This window comes from Oncorhynchus clarkii, chromosome 14 (assembly GCF_045791955.1).
Source record: "Oncorhynchus clarkii lewisi isolate Uvic-CL-2024 chromosome 14, UVic_Ocla_1.0, whole genome shotgun sequence".
NCBI lineage: Eukaryota > Metazoa > Chordata > Actinopteri > Salmoniformes > Salmonidae > Oncorhynchus > Oncorhynchus clarkii.
The window spans coordinates 2,013,529-2,034,801 of record NC_092160.1 but is presented as its reverse complement, the minus strand read 5'-3'; the positions used below and the strand labels follow the sequence as shown (position 1 = coordinate 2,034,801).

Below are 21,273 nucleotides of genomic sequence, written 5' to 3'. Positions count from 1 at the left end.
GGGACCACAGTCAACATGGATATCTGGATGGAACCAGCCCTGATCCTATACTGGAATATCATATTCCCAATCAGGGGAGGTGACTGGCTGATAGATTCCAAAGGCTATTACTTGTGTATATAAATAGTTTAAACCTAGAACTACAGGTCTGAAGCGAAGCACCTGAATACATATATTTCCCCCTTTCATTAGCTCTAGTTAGTAACAGAATAATGACAAAACACAGCCCTAATCCAAGTTCTAGTTACATATCGACTTGAGATAAATGTAGGTGTACAGAATTATACCTGCACTATTAAAGGTGGTTCCACTCCCAAGTGTATTTACACTGTAAACAGGGTAGGGTTATGCATCATGCTGCAGGTTGGAATCGCTGTTAATTCTTTCTCACTAGATGCCAATAGTACTTCCACACAATAGTATTCATCAGAGTGTGGCCTTTCGCCAATAGCGAATCACATTTACAGAGTCCCGTCGCATATGTCTAAATAAGGGAGAAGCAGCTTTTAACAATGCATGGTGATATGTCACATATGATGATGTGAATGGGCTGTGCTGGCTGCTTTCAATGACCCCCCAGGGGCCTATAATCTCTGGAGCCTGTGTCTAGTGTTTCCTGTCTCCTACACTCTGTACTGTTGAGAGTAGTGACCTGACATCAGGGCCTGTATTCACTAAGTATTTCAGAGTAGTGTTGATCTAGAATCAGGTCCCACCTGTCTATATAATCTTATTAATTGTGATCTAAAAGTCAAAACTGATCCTATATCAGCATTCCTACTCTGAGACATTTATTAATATGGGCCCAGGGTTCCCTAGGGATCACCACACCCATGTGTGGCCACGGCCATGCCAGCTGGTCCACCCTGAGAGCTGGCACAGCCACTATGCGTGGCGGGTGGAAAGGAGCCCTCAGCCCAGGACTCATCTGTGGGCAAGATTTTAATGGGCAAATTCCTCGGCTGGGGCACTGCCCCCCTGTGCCCCCTGGCAACGGGGCAAGGAAGCGTATGGCAGTGGAGCACAATGGAAGTCTTGTCAGATAGCACAGCATCAACAACAACAACAATAGTTTTCCCTAAAGCAGCATCTGCCAAAAGGCTTTCCCCAAATATAGTCACAGTCATTCAGTGTGTTCAGAGCAAGAGATAAATATTTGAACTGCATGGCTATTAAAGTATGTATCTATTCAAAACACTCCACTTTGATGTCACACATTGAAACATAAAGATCTTTCCATCTGGGCCAATATGGAGAAGAGAGGCTATGTTCACACACACTGAATTAAAGACGAGAGGGAAAACAGAGTATGAGTAAAGTTAGCATATTTTCCTCGCAGCATGTGACCTCTGCCTCAGAGCTGCACCAGAAATCAATGTTCATTAGCTCGTCACAAACCTCTCACCACCACCACCACTATAACCCCACTATCAATATATGTTGGCTGCGGAAAATATTGCCATGCTCACCTCTTTAAATAGCTAATACTTGTTCCCCTTGATGGGGGCCTAGATACTCTCATGTATGTTACTGTAGAATTTGAACTGTGTTTTATGTCTTTTTTGATATACTTGTTATTGACCACAGCCCAGTGGGTTCAGTTGAAGTTTAAGACTTGTTCAATGGCTTTTCTTGGGGTTACATGGAGGGAGGTAGTGTTGGGGTTTCAATACAGACCCGGTTTAGGGAAGGAGGCTGGGGTTTGGATTCCAACCTGGTTTAAGGTAAGGGGTAGGGTTTGGGTTAGGTAGTGGTCAATATGGTGGAGAGAGGAGTGTCTTGGTAGTGTATTGCTTATTCTATTGTTTTCTTCAGTGATGGGTTGTCTTTTGCTTTATTGAATGTATTTCTGTCCCAAAAGGTCCAGGTGCTCGTTCATTGTTTTCAGACCAGAGATTTCGTGAAAGCAGGTGACATGGATGTATTTAGGGAGGCGGTAGGCTGCTCTTATTGCTTTGTTCTGGATTATTTGTAGCTTGTATTTCTGTTGTGTTGATGTGGTTTTCCAGGCGAGGGAAGAGTACTCGAAGACAGGCCTGTTGTAGCTTTGGTACACTTTCAGTACAGTTATTGGCGCTGCTCCGGTACTCTTCCCCCACAGGGCTTTCAGATGGTTGATTATTTCCCCCCCCTGCTGTTTCAATGGTTACAATGCGAATTGTTGACTTCATGTCAAGCTGGAAAGCGACCACCAAGAATGTAGCTGTCTTCTTAATCTTCAGATGTTGTCCATACAGTGTCAGTGTGTTTTTTTTATACAGGTCTGGAGCTTTTTAGCTGCTTTTTGTGAGTGAATGGATGATGTCCAATAGCATAGGTCATCTACTGAATTGGGACACATTTCCAACTGTAGGGGGAGGGTAATAAATATCAGACATGTAGATTGAAAACAGGTGTGGACAGGACTGCAGCTTGTGGGATCCCGGGCCTCAGGTCTGAAGGGTGTGGAGAATAATGAAACAAACTTTATGTTTATTTTCCGCTGTGTAAGGAAGCTCTGGATGATTTTTATTGTTTTAACAAAGGCCACTATGCGTGGCGGGTGGAAAGGAGCCCCTATGTCAAAAAGCATGGCAAGGAAAACATTTTTTCGTTAAATTATCTTAAAATGCTTTCTGAGAGTCATAACATTTTCTCAGTGGTTAATCTCCCTTTTCTAAAACCAACTTGATGAATGATTTTCTGTACCCTGAGAGCTGTTATAAGGTAGTAGGGGGCTGTACAGTGATTGGGGATCTTATGAACATGATGTAGTGGGGGTTCATAAGTGGCCATGGGGGGCTATTACATGGTACTAAGGGACTGTGTGCGGTAGGGGGAGCTGTGTGTGGTACTTGGGGACTGTGTGTTGTACTAGTAGGGGGCTATGTGAGCTAGCTTGTGTGAGAGGGATGAGTGTGAGTACACATAAGTGTGTGTGTGTGGTGTTCTGGTTGGGGGGCATGGCCGGGGGAGTGCTCGCAGCATCTCCAGTCCCAGAGTCCCTTTTTGAGAAAGAGCTGCAGGCCATGTTTCACTCTGCCTTTCTTAATGAGCCCATTCACACAGCAGCCATAATACTCCCATGATTAGAGATGATAGAACACCCATACATCTACTGTGAAATGCATATTAATGCATTCATACTGGCACGCCCAGGAAAGGTGTCTACTCTACCTGCTCCGCTCTGCTCCACACAGGGGAGAAAAACTGCTTCAGGCCTGCGGTCATATAATATCTAAACCTCTAAAATAAAATGCTGACAGTATTTCAATTTAGTACATCCTCTGTGCTCCTTTTTTTTTTACATAATTATTATTTATGAACAACAGCCACGTATCCTTAGATCACATTCCATAGTTGTGTGTGTATACAGCAGTACATTTCTATACTTAGCCCATGCCTGTTTTTTTCTCTGTCTCTGTTAAAGTCTACAGTGGAGTAATTTCATTATGCTGAAAATACACATTTTCACGCACTCTAAATCATGTATTTTCACAATTACAACACACCAGAGAAAGATATATGTAATTAAACTATACGGAGCAATGATCTGAGACAATCACAGCTTGTTTGCAATGACAGAAGTGTGATATAAACAGTTACTGATTACAGATATGTGTGCAGAACTGATCACTTGCAACCGCTTATGCAAAGAACAGGATGTCATCCAATACGCCTCACAGAGACGAATCAACACAAAGCCACCAGTTCAACATGATCTGGCACTTACCTGAGAGGTGTACTTCTGGGCTTGGGCTTCTCTGCTGCCTGAGAACACAATAACACAGCAGAGACAGAGTCCTGTTAGGTGCTGTACAGTGCAGAACATGCAGTATGTGATGTATAGTGATACCCATCTCTCTATACCACTAAGACATCAGCACAAATAGCCCTGAACTGGGGGAAGGATAAAAGGAGGGATGAATCACGGCCCTGGATGAAAGGACGTAGCTTCAGGATGAATACAGATAGGCACTCAAACACATACTTTCCTCTTTGTCTGTTTTGTCTGTTTATACCCCTTCCCTTTGAATGGAGGAATGGGAATGATTAAAAGAAGCAGTGAGGTGTCCACTGCTCGATCAATGCTGTCTGGAGGCAAAAACAACTGTGTGATTTAATAGGACCGGGGAGTTTTAGAGAACTAAGTAGGCCTGTTACGGTGACCGTATTACCGCCACACCGGCAATCCCGAATCATGACCGCAGTCAAATTCCACGTGACCTTTTAGTCACGGTAACTGGTCTTCTCCAAGCTCGGATGCTGCTGATGGTCATTAGTAGCCTACAAAACGTGCTAACTGCCTGGTACTCAGCACTGTATTGTCCCTCTAATCACTCTGACATAAATGCAAAATCAATGAAATCGGAAATCAAACCAAACACTTAATGAGAGTTCATGAGCTCATGTTGCGCAACATTTCTATAGGAATTGTGTGATTGTGTGGGAAAACAGAGATTTGAATGCTTCTATTAAAAAGAGGATCCCTTCAGCTTTCTACATGCTAGCCCTACAATATTTATTTGTCAACTTTCCTAATATTAAGCACATGGCTTCGCTTTACAATAGCAATATAGCCTACCTGGCGGGCATGAAAACGAACCGTGGGAAAAGCGCCCTCTATTCGCTATATAAGTCATAGGTGACGGTATCCCCCTGCCCCTGTTCTGAGACAGGTGCATGATAATGGTCCATTCTCATTCAAAACTAATTTCATATATACAGTACCAGTCAAAAGTTTGGACACACCTACTCATTCACCTACTCATTATTTTTTTATTATTCTACATTGTAGAATAATAGTGAAGTCAGCAAAACTATGAAATATCACAAATGGAATCATGTTTGTTAAAAAATATGTAATATTTAAGATTCTTCAAAGTAGCCACCCTTCACCTTGATGACAGCTTTGCACACCCTTGGCATTCTCTCAGCCAAACTGCAAATTAGCTAGAATTTGCAGTTTTTCTAGCCGGCTCCCATTTTGGCTGTAGTATTGTGGCGCGCGAGAATGAGAGCACGCACTTCGTTATTTATCTCCGGTAATGAACATACTATTCTCCGTCTTAAATTTGATTGTTTATTTACATATTAGGGTACCTGAGGATTGATTAGAAATGTTGTTGACTTATTTGGACAAAGTTTATTGGTAGCTTTTTTGATTCATTTGTATGCATTTTGAACGAGGGAAACCAGTGTATTACTGAATCAAGCGCGCCAACTAAACTGACTTTTTGGGGATATAAAGAAGGACTTCATCGAACAAAATTACCATTTGTTATGTAGAAGAAGATCTTCAAGTTTGTGTGCGGGGCACTGTCCTCAGATAATCGCATGGTATGCTTTCGCCATAAAGCCTTTTTGAAATCTGACAAAGCGGCTGGATTAACAAGAAGTTAAGCTTTTAAATGATGTAGGACACTTGTATTTTCGTGAATGTTTAATATTACGATTTTGTATTTTGAATTCGTCATAACGAGGAGAACAAGGCGCAGCGTGAGATGAATACATTCTTCTTTATTTAAACGAAGAACACTAAACAAAATAACAAAATGAACGTGAAGCTATAAACACGAGTGCTGACATGCAACTACACATAGACAATAACCCACAAAACCAAAATGGAAAATGGCAACCTAAATAGGATCCCCATACAGAGACAATGATAAACAGCTGTCTCTGATTGGGAACCAATTCAGGCCACCATAGACCTACATTTACCTAGACAATACCAAAACCCCATAGATATACAAAAAACCCTAGACAAGACAAAAAGACACATACCACCCTCGTCACACCCTAACCTAACCAAAATAATAAAGAAATAATAAACAAAGATAACTAAGGTCAGGGCATGACAGTACCCTCCCCCCTCCCCCCCTAAAGGTGCGGACTCCCGGTCGCAAACCTAAACTTATATGGGAGGGTCTTGGTGGGCATCTAACCTCGGTGGCGGCTCTGGCTCTGGATGCCGCCCCGCTTCTTTACACTGAGTCTGCTCTTGTAGCACAGACCCGTAGATCATCGTCGGAGGCTCTGGACTGAGGATCCTCGCCGTAGGCCCCGGGCTGGGGACCCTCGCTGCGTGGATCATCGCCGGATGTTCTGGACTTGGGACCGTCGCTGGAGACCCCGGGCTGGGGACCATCGCTGGAGACCCCGGGCTGGGGACCGTCGCTGGAGACCCCGGGCTGCGGACCGTCGCTGGAGACCCCGGCCTGGGGACCCCGGGCTGGGGACCGTCGCTGGAGACCCTGGACTGTGGCCCGTCGCTGGAGGCTCTGGACTGTGGCCCATCGTTGGAGGTTCCGGACTGTTGCCCGTCGTTGGAGGTTCCGGACTGTGGCCCGTCGTTGGAAGTTCCGGAAAGTGGCCCGTTGTTGGAGGTTCCGGTCTGTGAACTGTCGCCAGATGCTCTGGACTGGGTACTGTCGTCGGACGCACTGGACTAGGTACTGTCGCCGGACGCTCTGGACTGGGTACTGTTGCCGGACACTCTGGACTGCCGAGGTGCACTGTAGGCCTGGTGCGTGGTGCCGGCACTGGTGGTACCGGGCTGGTGACACGCACCTCAGGGCAAGTGCGGGGAGGAGGAACAGGGCGTACTGGACTGCCGAGGCATTTCTTGGGGCTGTCTCTCGGGCTTCCGTGCTCGCCGTGTACCTTCATATCGTCGCCGTTCCTCTATTCTCCGGGTATTTTTCCTCGTAGTATCGTCGTTCCGCTTTCGCTGCCATTATCTCCTCCTTAGGACAGCGATACTCCCCCGGCTGTGTCCAGGGTCCTGCTCTATCTAATATCTCCTCCCAGGTAAATTTCCCCATTAAGTGCTGTTCCTCCTTTTCACACTGCTTGGTCCTGGTTTGGTGAGTTATTCTGTCACGTTCGTCATAACGAGGAGACCAAGGCGCAGCGTGAGATGAATACATTCTTCTTTATTTAAACGAAGAACACTAAACAAACTAACAAAAAATAACCAAACAAACGTGAAGCTATAAACATGAGTGCTGACATGTACAGCAACTACACATAGACAATAACCCACAAAACCAAAATGGAAAATGACAACCTAAATAGGATTCCCAATCAGAGACAACTATAAACAGCTGTCTCTGATTGGGAACCAACCTTCATTTACCTAGATAATACAAAACCCCATAGATATACAAAAAATCCTAGACCCAAGTCAAAAACACACGTACCACCCTCGTCACACCCTGACCTAACCAAAATAATAAAGAAAACAAAGATAACTAAGGTCAGGGCGTGACAGTGCGCTCCGATTTCACCAGATGTTGTCGAATTTGATCCCGCTAGAGGGATTTCCGCACTAAGAGGTTTTAAGCACATTAATCGCTTTACAACCGGTGTAGAGCCTAACTGGCATACATAGGTTGCAGTTGAGTTTCAAATGCAACTTTATAATAAAGCATTACATGCATAATAGCATTTGCTGTCACATTTGAGAATGGTGTTTTCCCACTAATTGATTACATTTTGGAACATCAAATCAAATCTTGTTGGTCACATAGACATGGTTAGCAGATGTTATTGTGAGTGTAGCGAAATGCTTATGCTTCTAGTTCTGACAGTGCAGCAACATCTAACAAGTAATCCAACAATTCCAGAACAACTACCTAATACACACAAATCTAAGTAAAGGAATATATAAATATATGGATGAGCAATGACATAACATCATAGGCAAGATGCAATAGATGGTATAAAAATACAATATATACATATGAGATGAGTAATGCAAGATATGTAAACATCATTAAAGTGGCATTATTAAAGTGACTAGTGTTCCATTTAAAGTGGCCAATGATTTTAAGTCTGTATGTAGGCAGCAGCCTCTCTGTGTTAGTGATGCCTGTTTAACAGTCTGATGGCCTTGAGATAGAAGCTGTTTTTCAGTCTCTCGGTCCCAGCTTTGATGTACCTGCACTGACCTCGCCTTCTGGATGGTAGCGGGGTGAACAGGCAGTGGCTCGGGTAGTTGTTGTTCTTGATGATCTTTTTAGCCTTCCTGTGACAGTGGGTGCTGTAGCTGTCCTGGAAGGCAGGTAGTTTGTCCCCGGTGATGCGTTGTGCAGACCGTACCACCCTCTGGAGAGCCTTGCGGTTGTGAGCGGTGCAGTTGCCATACCAGGCGGTGATACATCCCAACAGGATGCTCCCAAATGTGCATCTGTAAAGGTTTGAGAGGGTTTTAGGTGACAAGTCACATTTCTTCAGCCTTCTGAGGTTGAAGAGTCATATTGTGCCTTCTTCACCACACTGTCAGTGTGGGTGGACAATTTCAGTTTGTCTGTAATGTGTACGCCAAGGAACTTAAAACGTTCTACCTTCTCCACTGCTGTCCCTTCAATGTGGATAGGGGGTGCTCCCTCTGCTGTTTCCTGAAGTCCACGATCAATTCCTTTGTTTTGTTGACGTTGAGTGAGAGGATGTTTTCCTGGCACCACACTTCGAGAGCCCTCACCTCCTCCCAGTAGGCTGTCTCGTCTTTGTTGGTAATCAAGCCTACTACGGTTGTGTCGTTTGAAAACTTGATGATTGAGTTGGAGGCGTGCATGGCCACGCATTCATGGGTGAACAGGGAGTACAGGAGGGGACTGAGCACGCACCCTTGTGGGTTCCCTGTGTTGAGGATCAACAAAGTGGATATGTGGTTTCCTACCTTCACCCCCTGGGGGCGGCCCATTAGGAAGTCCATTACACAATTGCACTGGGCGGGGTTGAGACCCAGGGCCTCAAGCTTAATTTTGAGCTTGGTGTTCAATGCTGAGCTATAGTCAATGAACAGCATTCTTACATAGGTATTCCTCTTGTCCAGATGGGATAGGGCAGTGTGCAGTGTGATGTGAGAGGCCCCGGTGCACAACTGAGCAAGAGGACAAGTACGTTAGAGTGTCTAGTTTGAGAAAGACGTCTCACAAGTCCTCAACTGGCAGCTTCATTAAATAGTACTCATAAAACACCAGTCTCAACAGTGAAGAAGCAACTCCGGGATGCTGGCCTTCTAGGCCATCTATCCACGATTTCTGGTTAGGGTAGATTTTAATAGTCACAGTGGGTACAACATCTTCTATACACTTCCTTATAAACTCTCTCACTGAATTAGCGTATACATCAATATTATTCTCTGAGGCTACCCAGTCCACATGATTGGTCAGACCAGCGTTGAATAGTTCTTAGCATGGGTACTTCCTGTTTGAATTTCTGCCTATAGTAAGGGAGGAGCGAGTAAGGGAGTCGTGGTCAGATTTGCTGAAAGGAGGGCGGGAAGTTAGAGTAGCAGTGATCCAGTGTTTTTCCAGCGCGAGTGCTATAGTCAATATACTGATATAATATAGGTAGCCTTGTTTTCAAATTTGCTTTGTTAAAATAACCAGCTACAATAAATGCAGCCTTGGGATACATGGTTTCCAGTTTGCATAAAGTCCAGTGAATTTCCTTGAGGGCTGTCGTTGTATCGGCTTCAGGTGGATATACACAGCTGTGACAATAACCAAAGAGAATTCCTTTGGGAGATAATACGGTCGGCATTTGATTATGACGAATTCTAGGTCAGGTGAACAAAAGGACTTGAATTCCGTTATGTTGTTACAATTACACCATGGGTCGTTAATCATGAAACATACACCCCCGCCCTTCTTCCCGGAGAGATGTTTATTTCTGTCAGCGAGACACACAAAGAATCCAGGTGGCTGTACTGACTCCGACAACATATCCCGAGAGAGCCATGATTTCATGAAATATAGTATGTTACAATCCCTGATGTCTCTCTGGAAAGCAACCCTTGCCCTGATTTCGTTGACCTTGTTATCTAGAGACTGGACATTGGCCAGTAATATACTCGGAAGCGATGGGTGGAGTTCGCGCCTCCGAAGTCTGACCAGAAGACCACTCCGTCTTCGTCTTCTCCGGCAACGTTGTTTTGGGTCAGCCTCTGGAAACAGTTCAAATGATCTAGGTGGTTCGGAAGAAAGATCCGCTTCAAGAAAGTTGTATTCCTGGTCGTAGTGCTGGTAAGTTGCTCTGATATCCAATAGTTCTGTATGTAATAACACGTAAGATTTTCTGGGCTAACAATGTAAGAAATAATACATGAAAAAACAAAATACTGCAAAGTTTCCTAAGGACTAGAAGCGAGGCAGCCCTCTCTGTCGACGCCATTTTCTTGCATACCATACATTTGCACTTATGCCGTGTGCGCATTGCTGCTATGTGAAGAAATATGCTAATAGTTTATCAAAATTTTAAGCTAAACGTTCTGATCTGTTGCATCACCTCATTGCTTTTAAAATATTTTTTGATGTGAGTGGTTGTATTAATTCGGGATCTCTCGCATCCCACAACTGTCCCAGACTATGTAGAATACCAATAGAACAGTTCAACTTTTGTACTATGGGGGATAGTAGATTTACATAGGCTAGTGCTTTTGCTGTTCCTTAGGCCTCCTTATCTTGTTGGCTGATAACAAATAAATGTTGACAGTTCTTCTAACATCTTCAATATGCGCCTTGGAATTCAATGAGAAGGATGCGCGCAGTTACATCCCAGATGTGTCTGTCTTCACTAGTATCGTACTTCGAAGCTGAGATGCCTTTGAGAAGGACACGATCAGGTGACGGGCACTGGCTAATAAGAATTAAGATATCTGAAAGTGCAATGTGAGTGAGATGTGCTTCGTAGCACGCAGCAGGGAGAAGGGAATTATTATATTCAGCCCAAGGGCACAACGGTCACTGGCCGCAAAAGGCCAGTGATTTTTGGGGGGGCATTACCGCCACACAATGGGGGTTGCAACCGGGAAAATCGAGGCATTATCAAGTGCTTGTAAAATTGTGAATTATAGACTGATGAAGTGTGTGCAGCCTGTGCAAGAAACATTCTTCAAAACATCATTGGAGTCGCATCATGCAGCCTTAGAATGTATTAAAAATCAAACATACAGTATAGCCCAACGTTTGTATCACAAAAAAAGTTTCATAAATTACTAATAAATTAAGCATTTAGGAGGACCTGTTCCTTTGCTAACCACTCAACACAGAATAGCCGTGTGTGCACACTCCATCAGAAATCGTTTGGAGAAAATATCCTTTCTATTTTATTCATCAATGTTTATTATCTATGCATAGTCACTTTACAAATGATCTCGACTAAACTTTACCCCTTGTATACAGCCTCGTTACTGTTATGTCATTTTCTTGTGTTACATTTTGATTAGATTTTTTTTTACCTTAGTTTATTTAGTGAACATTTAATTAACTCTATTTCTTGAACTGCATTGTTGGTTAAGGTCTTGTAAGGAAGTATTTCACAGTAAGGTCTACCTGTTGTATTCATTGCATGTGACATATAAAAATGTATTTGATTTGTATTCTTCATACTATAAAATTATTTTTAAATAATGCCACAGGTTTCTAAGCACATCCTGTGTGCTAAATGAACTAGTGTAGCCCACATCCATATGGCATAGCCAGATCAGGGCCTAACACAAGGACAACTCAGAGTATACTATTCTGTTCATCTGAAATAGACTACATTTTTTTCATATCATGTTTCTTTAGACCTATCTAAAATAAATAATGAATTTATTGTGATGGTGTAGGCTATATTATATAAATGGATCTATTAGAATTTTTAAAATGTAGATGTTCCAAATATCTGCATCAGTGGCTTGTAGGCGATGCGTGGAAGCCAGGAGATGCGAAATGTGTTTATGTTAATTAACAGTCAATTACCATGAGACTGGCAGTTATTTGCTTGACAATCACCGGCTGACAAAACTTCATGACCGCCACAGCCCTACACCTACTATAGTAGCAGAGAGGCTTTGCATCGAATCAGCATTTCCACATTTAAAGTAGGCTACATGTCCACATACAGAATATAATACTTGTTACATTATACATTAGTAGGAAAGGTCTTGCTACTAAGCTATGGATATCCATAGGCTTGATTTGAACCTACATCACTGACACCTGACACTGATTTGAAGCACAGACAGGTGACAGTAATTTAATACTATGAGGATTGTTTGTTCAGCCCCCCTCCCCTTTTTCCCAAATGTATTCCCTATAATAGAACAACAACACATTGTAACAAACAAATGAACATTAAAGTGTTTCCTCTCCGATGACAGTTCAGTGGAAATCAATTACACATGCAGACAGACACAAGGGACCGTAGCATGCCACTTCACAGTGAATGAAGGGTGCACAGGGAGATGAGTGTCACTGCTACATCTGTAGTCCTGGAAATATGATGTAGCCCACAATGTGGGGGGGAATACAAAAAATAAAAAACATTGGTGTCAAGTCCTCTTTGAAAGCATATTCATCCGCTTAAATAGTGTTTGAGCAAGGTATAGAAATAAAACCCCTTGGCACCGACAAGTAGTGAAGCTGTTGGCCACCACAACCTGTCCTGACTACCACCAGGGCACAGGCAGGCCCATAGCCACACACTGGCCAGGCAGGCTAAGTTTATTGCTGTGACCATTGATCTGTGTACAGTCCATTTATCATTCATGAAAGGAGCCAGTGATCTTCACAGTATATTAGATGAAACAACTCAGATCATCTGTCAACTGCTCTCTTATTGCTGTTTCCCTCTCCACAGGGATTTGGGCTGCTTCCATCCTTCTTCCCCATTCGCAGGTTGCTAGGCAACGCAGCTGGGGGCATGGCTGCTAGTGTGTTTGGCTCGGCGGCGGCATAGATACGCACTCCAGCAAACTGTTTTAATGACTGCTGGGGCTTTTTTCATGCTTATGAGCTGTCTTTGGGCATTCGTTTCAGGGGTTGTGTGTGTGTGGGAAACTCAGAGGGTGGTTATCGCTAAGGAGGAGGAGAAGGGAGAGGGGAGGGATGGGGCTGTGCCGGTGTCACTTTTGTGACTACCATTAGATTTGCCTAAAAAGGCCAGCCATGACCAAGTGCTTATCTATATAACCAAGAGTAATACAACACAGCTCAAAGCAAGATGTTCATGAAATTGACACAAAAGGAATTCAACAATATTTAAGAATACTTCATTGTGGCAAGCAAGGAGAGTAATGCACTGCTATTGAATTTACTGGTCCATTGCCTGTAGAGAGGACAATATCTTTCCAAAAGTGATGTATGCCACACAGTAATGTATGCCCCCAATTTGTTTTCAACCTGAATATTCAACTGAGGGGTGATTGAGAAGCATTAGCTCTGTTGTGAGATTAGTCTTACAGGGAAGGCAGAAAGGTCTGTTTTAAATTAGGCTATTCTAATACTAGTAGTATGATTTCAGGATTTGAGACATCAGATGAACCGGCCTCTTCACTCACTCATCCGCCTTCAGATTCATCATCTCCATCTCCACTATCTCTTAACAAATTATGTCATTGAACTTCGAAACCCCTTGTTAAAATACTATCATTAGTTTCCCCCCCATCTATGGTGATCAGTCACAGCAGTATCCTATTCATTCTGGGTAGGGGGGCTGTTTTATCATTGAGAGAAAGCCGGCTAACATAAATAAAGACACCACTGTTTGTGATGACTAGATTTCTTCTTAATCCACCAGGACATCTGAATGAAAATATGGCTGTTGATTTAGGGGAGAATGTTTTCATTTGGTTGGCCCTTTCACTGCAGTATTTTTTGAAGAAACTAGGCAACACAACCCCGACTAATTGACCACAGTCCTCAATGATCCTCTGTGCTGCTGCAGAACTAAGCAATAGACCATTCTCACAAATTTGTTTTAAAAAATCCTACAATTCATACACAGCTAGAAAATCTCCAGTGAATTCTGGTAGACAAAGAGGAGAGGGAAGGAAGTGCTTGCATAGAGAAAAAGGAGGAATGCATGAACAAAACAGGGTTGAGGTGTTTCTAGCTGATGAATAGCACCAGGTAGCTGAATAACAGTGAGGTCAGAGGTGCTAGCAGCTCCAGCAGTCCAGGCACAGCAAACCCCCCTACCCCCTCCTAGCCCCCCTCTCCCATCTGAGAACCACACCCCTTCCCCTCAGTGCCAGGTGATTTGTCTGAGGTAGGGCTAGTCTGACCTTTTTATTCTAGCTACTGTCATAACTGCACCAAAGTTGGACTGAGAGCAACACACAAGAACAGGAGAGAAGGAGAGGGAAAGGGACTAAAAAATAAATCGAGACAGTGTGTGTAGAGGAAAATATGGAGAGAAAGAGAGGAGAGAGAGAGAGAGAGGGATGAGAGAGCGAAAAAAAAAGAGAGAGCCTGGGCTGATGCTAATTGCTTTAGATACAGCACTATGTGGGCACTGGGAGATAGAAGCAGCAAAATTACTGCTGCAGGTTCTCCCCAGCCCCCTCCTGCTTCTCTGTCAAAAATATATTAATTATACCTCCTCTCTCCACTGCCCTGAGTCACATGTGCTGGAGCATGCTGATCCACTGTGTCTGGCACTCACACTGGGGCTGTGTGTGTGTGTGTGTATGTGTGTAAGTGTTTGTTTTTCTGTATGTGTGTGGGTGGGGGCGGGGGGGTTAAGCTGGTTGCTTATATAAGGACAGGATGTGTTTTTTGTTTTTATCTGTATTGTTGTGCATGCAGAGGACAGGGGGAGGAGGGGGACCAAGCAGACTAGTGTGTGTTTATTTGTGTACAGACACTGCTGGTGTACTGCAGGCGATGACAGTGTGATAATGTACCATGCACTCATTTGCAGTAAGCCACTTATAAACACACAGAGATGCAAATGCATTTCACACACATACTGTACAGCACGCCACACACACACACACACACACACACACACACACACACACACACACACACACACACACACACACACTAATATGGGAGTGCAGTGCTGTTGTATTCACTGAATGAGTATGATGGCCTCAGTGTTTAATAACTATTATTAAACTACCAACCGGTCGAAGGTCCTGAATGGATGATAACTATGATCAAAATACAAAAGAAGCACAATGAGAGCCATTTCGAATGAACTAATCCAATAGTTCCTGCTGTGTTATTTTCTGGCTCAGAAAAACATCATATAAAGAGATACAGTATACTGTACATAGAAGGGTGTTGATGAATTTTACCTGTTGATCAGTGTCCTCTTCATCACTGCTGATCTTCAGGTCATCCTCAAGCATTCTGCAGAAAGACAAATAGACAGCTTCAGGTCATCAATTTATGTACTAATTTATTCAACAAACTTATACTGAGGTCTCCTTTATCATCCACCTCTCTATTTTGGGATTTTGCTTATGATAAAATATGAATGAAATGAATAACCCTTTAATAACCCTGCAACAATTCCCCATATAAAGTCAAAACATATAGTACTGCTCGAAAGAACTGGAAAGAACTTATATATTATTCAAATCAGTGCATGTAAAAGGTATTTTTTTTATTAGGACACTAGCACAATACTTTTTGGGATGATGTGCCATTATTTACAGAAGAGCAAAATGTATCTCTCCATAGTGAGGTTTGGCATTACTCTATTCTCTGTTATATATACCATCTTTCAATGCAATTCAACATTGAAAAAAAACATCCAATCCCTTAGCTTGCTTCAGACCATAAACTATCAAAAAGTGTTTTCAGAAAGAATGATGTCATCTGACAAATGGTTATGGGGTGTGATGACATCATAGTAAAAACACAATAAAACCGGGCCAGCAGGCAGGCTAGCAGCGAGCTAGCGCTTAGCAACCTACATTTCTACATAGAGTGGCTGACTGGCCCGGAGTGTCTAACACAACATGGCTGTTAAAAAATAACCCAGGCGGGGAATTTCCCCCTCAGTTAGAACAATAAAAGGAGCTCTATGAGAGAGGGAAATGTGTTTAAAGTTTACTTTTCTATGACCTAAGCTGTCGTGCAGCATCTTAGATTGGGCAGAACTTTGAACAAAACTGCCAGTCATTAACCTGATAATATTTAACAGATGTCAGGAGAAGAAATCTTCGCAACACAAAACCAGGTGGCTGAAGTGGACGCTTCCAGTGGATTTACACTCAGTTGGAGCCAAGCTGGGGGGGGGGGGTAATGTCTGTATGTACATGCATGTGTGAGTGTGTGTGAGTGTGTGTGTGTGAATTTGAGAGAGAGACACAGAAGAAAATAGAAAAAGAGAAAGAAAGAAAAAGAAAGAAAGAGGGAGGGAGAAAGAAAAGAGGGACAAACATGGTCTATTTCATTTTTAACTTCTCTCCAGCCGGTGTGGATAATCCAGCCTTTAATTGGAGACAAATCAATAGTAGGAAAAAGCACACCTATAAATTCACCTGAACAGTGTACACTGCAGCATCTTACCCTCAGCCCTATTCACTCTAGGAGGAGAGGTGTGGTTATACTTTTCACTTTTATGACACCCCAAAAGACGTGTATAAAAACGATACCCTCTTAAAGAAGTCCTGAAGACCCTATAAATGATGAACGTAGGTTCGGTGCACATCTGTTTGAAACATTGATAGACCTCCGATCCAAATGAACTGCTTGAAAAATAATTAGCCACAGGACATCTCCCTCTGTCAGGAAACCACAGATACGCAGTTGCAACAACATATCAGGACTAACAGGACTTTATAATAAATACCTTTGAGGATAAATAATAGATATAGACTGTTTCAGCCTGAGAGTGAGACAGTGTTTTTAATGGACTAATTGGGGCTGTGTTTATCACTTTGCTAAATTAACCTTCAAACCACAAGGAGGACAAGGAGTTAAACTGAGTTTTATATTATTTTAACTTGAATATAAACACTTTGGCAGCACAGCTAGAAGTGAGCTCACAGAAACATTCACCTCATTACAATTGGCACACCATGAGATATAGAGACCCAACCTGCATTAAGTCATTTACATATATTTTTTAAACCCCTTCTTTCCTACTTGGCATTAGTTGAGTGTATGCTTAAGGTTTGACGTTTTGGCAAACATATGTGTTCTTTTACAGGCGCTCAAAGCACCTTGATAAACCTGAGTGAAGTGCAGTCTAATGATTTAAAATAGGATTAGAGTCAGCTCTGGTGAAGCCTTGAGAAATAATGTGATTTACAACATCCTATCTTACTACCACACCATGTCTTTTTCACTGAAGCCACCCATGAGTGAGGCTCATTTGAATTGTGTGGTTGGCACTGGCACTGTTTCCTCCTGTTCCTTTGCTTTTACAAAAGACACAGTACAGGAGTGTCTAGGTCAGGGTAGAAGTGTCTCGGGTAGGTCAGGAGTGTCTAGGGCAGGGCAGGAAAGGGCAAAGGGAGGGTCAGGAAGGGGAAGATTAGTCAGGGCAGCAGGGCAGTTCAAGGGGTGAAGGGAGGAGGGGTGATAGGGGGAGAGAAGAGAAGAGGAGGGGTGGGGAGGGGAAAATAGAGATGAGAGGCCGTACAGAGCTGAAGAGGGCAAGCCCAGACTAGAGCAGCACAGCTGGTGGAGTGAAGCAACACAGCAACACGCGGTGACAGAGTCTCCTGGCACTAGCCCACTAGAGAGCTAGCGTAATGATAGGGAGGGACAGGCACAGGCTGTGATCATTAGCCACCAGCTAACTCCCAATCACTACCTCTGTCTATCTGTCAGCACCCTCAGGGACGATCTCTCTCCACCCTTCCAGCCTTTCAGAATTCAAATATACTGGAGACAAACTATGATAAGTCTTTAGAAATAATACATATTACACAGACAAATGTTCAATAATTGTTGTGATAAGTAACTATGATACTCTGAATTTTGATAAGGTATTATATATTATTATATATTATTTTAATGTACTTCATATTAAGTCATGTGGATATCAAGAGTGCCTACATGGCTTCAAATGTTTTTATTGCATTACCTTGTGAAAATCATGTGTGACTTGAGCATGTCTGACTGACATGACAAGCTGTCGAGAAAATAAAAGAAACCACCAAAACACTTTCTCAGTAAATCGTATAAATGTGGTAAATGGCGGTTGTCCGAGGCACTACAGAAAAGCATTCTAAACATATCTAATCACCAATGTCCTGATGTTGACATTTCTCCTGAACACAGAATTAAACTGTTTGTCACTGAGTGTAGTACATGTCAATGTGTCACTGATACATAATTGCACTCATCAACAAGACCACTCTCTTGGGCACTGCAGTAACCCTCCCTCCCCCTACTGCCCACTGTATTACTGTTATTATTCCCCTGCATGCTCTCACGTTATTTTTAAATGGAGCGAAAGGGCTGCTAGATTGGCATTTAAGAGTGACCCTCCGTGTTTTCAGTTGGATGGCAGAGGTCGACTTTGTTAAGCGTATAGACCACCGCTTTTTCCCATTTAGCTAGGTGGGCTGGAAGCTCCACAATAGCTACATCTCTCTCCTGTCTATTCTTGGGCGCGAGGGAGGCATGTCACCACTCACCAGGCAGCTGGGGACCATGGGAGTGTGACCCACCCTCCTCAGAGAGCTTCTGGAGGTGGAAGATGGGGAGGAGGGTTGTACTGTACACCCTGGGATGTGACACTTCACCGGGGGATGACTGACACCCCTGAGCCTCTATCCTTCCACGTCCCTGGTACCTGGTAACTAACTCCATGGTACTGTGCCAGGAGACAGACACATCGCCATGATGAGGGAGGCCATGCGTCATCTCTTGGGCCCAGAGAGAGACAGCATCATCTCAGGGGTATCAGATATGTGTGTGTGTCAGAGGGGACATACAGTAACTGACTCTAATATCCCCTACTGTGACAGCTCTGTCACTGTCGAGCTGTACTGTGATAGTGAGAGAGATATAAATGAAGGAGAGGGTTAAATTTAGATGCTATATTTTACTGTTGTGTATGTGGGTGGTTGTGATGATGACAGGGTTAATTTTGGGTAATGCAATGGTTCTTGTGATTCCCTGATGCTGTGTTAGACAAGGACAGGAAGGAGAGGCTGAGGGGAGGGGAGATACATTAGGCTTGTTAAGTTTCCCCTTAGAGGCATAAGAGAAAATTTCTCCAGCCTTTCCTGTGTACCTACCTTTTCTCTATTCCCTCCGGAGCGAAAGCCTGCAAATGCAGTAACTGTGGGGGCCTTAAAATGAGTGTGCTTTTAAATAAGCATTCAATCCATCTCCGCGTTATTGTGTCAATCAGTTCCGAGGTACACGGAAATGCACTTGGACAGATGGAAGTAAATAAATATGCTGTGCATTACCCTAGGAGAAGTGTGTATGTTTTTATTGTGTGTGTATCCTTGTGTGTGTGTTTGTGTGTGTGTGTGTCGAGAGCTCACATGCAAAGTGCCTGTCGTCCGCTGTGCTCCTGTCTCCTGCCCTGAGACGCTGCTTTGTTCCAGATCTGTCACTTAGAGCAGTCGTCGTCGGATCCAGTCAGCTGAGAGAGGGCCATCAACACTCCCAACATCACTACCCATGCCATGTGTGTGTGTGTGTGTGTGTGTGTGTGTGTGTGTGTGTGTGTGTGTGTGTGTGTGTGTGTGTGTGTGTGTGTGTGTGTGTGTGTGTGTGTGTGTGTGTGTGTGTGTGTGTGTGGAGTCTGAAGCATAGGATGCATAGGAATAAGTGAATATGAGATAAAGGGCCACGTAATGAGAGAATACTGTACATGTTTAAATGCATATGGAATGAAACTATTCTGTATTGAAGAAATGACTGTGTATACTATGAATGGGGAGCATGGAAACAGAGTTCCGGTGAGAGCTACAGGGATCAGAGGGAAAGCATCCTGAATCCTCCTCTCCTCTCCTCTCCTCTCCTCTCCTCTCCTCTCCTCTCCTCTCCTCTCCTCTCCTCTCCTCTCCTCTCCTCTCCTCTCCTCTCCTCTCCTCTCTTCTCTTCTCCAATTCTCTCCTTTCCTATACTCTCCTCTCCTGTCCTTTGCTGCTCCCTCCTTCTAGTTTTCTGCCAGGCCTGCTTCTGATTTAGAGTAGGGGTTCTCTCTGGCCCCTCTACACACACACACACACGCAGGGCCCCAGCCATACTCTGAAGCCTCGCTTTTTCTAAGCGATGGATTATTTAGATTGGCCCTGAGCCATCTACCACTCTAATTTCCGAGAGCTTGAGAGAGAGAGCTGACTGGAGTGTCACATCAAGAGGCTACGTTGACGCTTGTGATGGATGCCTTTCCCTCGTCTCCTCTGCCTGCCTGTGAGGCTCCACTCTCTTCTCTGCATTTATTTCCACCAAGTAGGAAACATCTGACTACTTCTTTTTTCAAACTCCCCTGTCTTAGTCGCATATAACAAGCACTCGCCTCACCATTAAAGGCACTTGAATATATAAAGTTGGTGGTCATGAATTCCCTGCAAATATTTATCTTTAGAGTGATAGTACCAAGAACACATGGTTCACATGGTGGCTTCCAAACAACTTACAGTAGAGAGCTCTACTTACTGTAAGTAACACTCAGGTCCCTCCTCAATACCTTATTCAATGCTTTCTGATAGTATGTTCACAGCAATTTTATGTGTGTGTTGTGATGATACTATATTACATTCGTGTGGAAGGACACAGTAAACACATGGTGAGGGTACAAAAAAAACATTATTATCCTTCAAATAACATTTCTGAAGAAAAGCATGAAAAGAGTAATTTTTTCCAAAACTCTATTTTACGAAGGGTCTTTGGTAGAACTGTGATTTGAGCAGTGGTTGTTGCCATGGCAGTGTGTGCGTGTGTGCATTTGTGTCTGTGTGTGTGTGTGTTTGTGTAAGTAGTGGCGAGAGGTGGGTGGGGGGTGGGGGGGGGGGGGGGGTTGTGGGACTAGGAGCGCCGGAGGGGGCTGTGATGCAGTTCGGGTCCAAACACAAGGCCTCATTAGAGTCTGGAGCCTCAGCCTTCTGCCATGGCAGCCCTGCAGGCCACATGCAACCTTTCCCAAGCAAGCAAGCAGCCTCTCTCTCTCTCTCTCTCTACTTTGATGAATTCTACTTTGATGACTTCCTGACTTTATTTAGGTCTGCAGACCCATGTGATATAAATACTGTGAATCACAGAGCCATCACCAGGAGCCAATCAGATGGAAGCAAATGAGGCATGTTTGTTGATTGCTCCTACAGGGTTTGCTTCTTCATACTAGAAGAACTTTGTGTTATTTCAGCATGCAGGGATGTTGTTTATGATACGTGCTGAATAAAGCATTATCGGTTAAGTATGTTGAGGTCATTGCATACTTTGTGTCCTGGCTCCTCAGTAACCATGAAAACACTGGCACACATGATTGCGTTGTGAGGACAATTACTTCATGTCAATGCTACAGTGACAACACTGACAGCTTTGAAACTGACATTTTCAACTTCTCATTATATCAATGATGCCA

The 21,273-nt window shown here is 43.6% G+C and overlaps 1 protein-coding gene across 1 annotated transcript in view; it reads right to left on the bottom strand.

Moving 5' to 3' along the window:
- Positions 1–21,273, bottom strand: part of LOC139366117 (AF4/FMR2 family member 2-like) — a 169,481-nt gene that overhangs the window by 44,743 nt on the left and 103,465 nt on the right. The window contains exons 9-10 of the mRNA XM_071103229.1: positions 15,062–15,116; positions 3,713–3,750 (exon numbers count right to left, since the gene is read on the bottom strand). Coding sequence (XP_070959330.1) covers positions 3,713–3,750; positions 15,062–15,116 — 93 coding nt within the window. The remainder of the gene's footprint in view (positions 1–3,712; positions 3,751–15,061; positions 15,117–21,273) is intronic.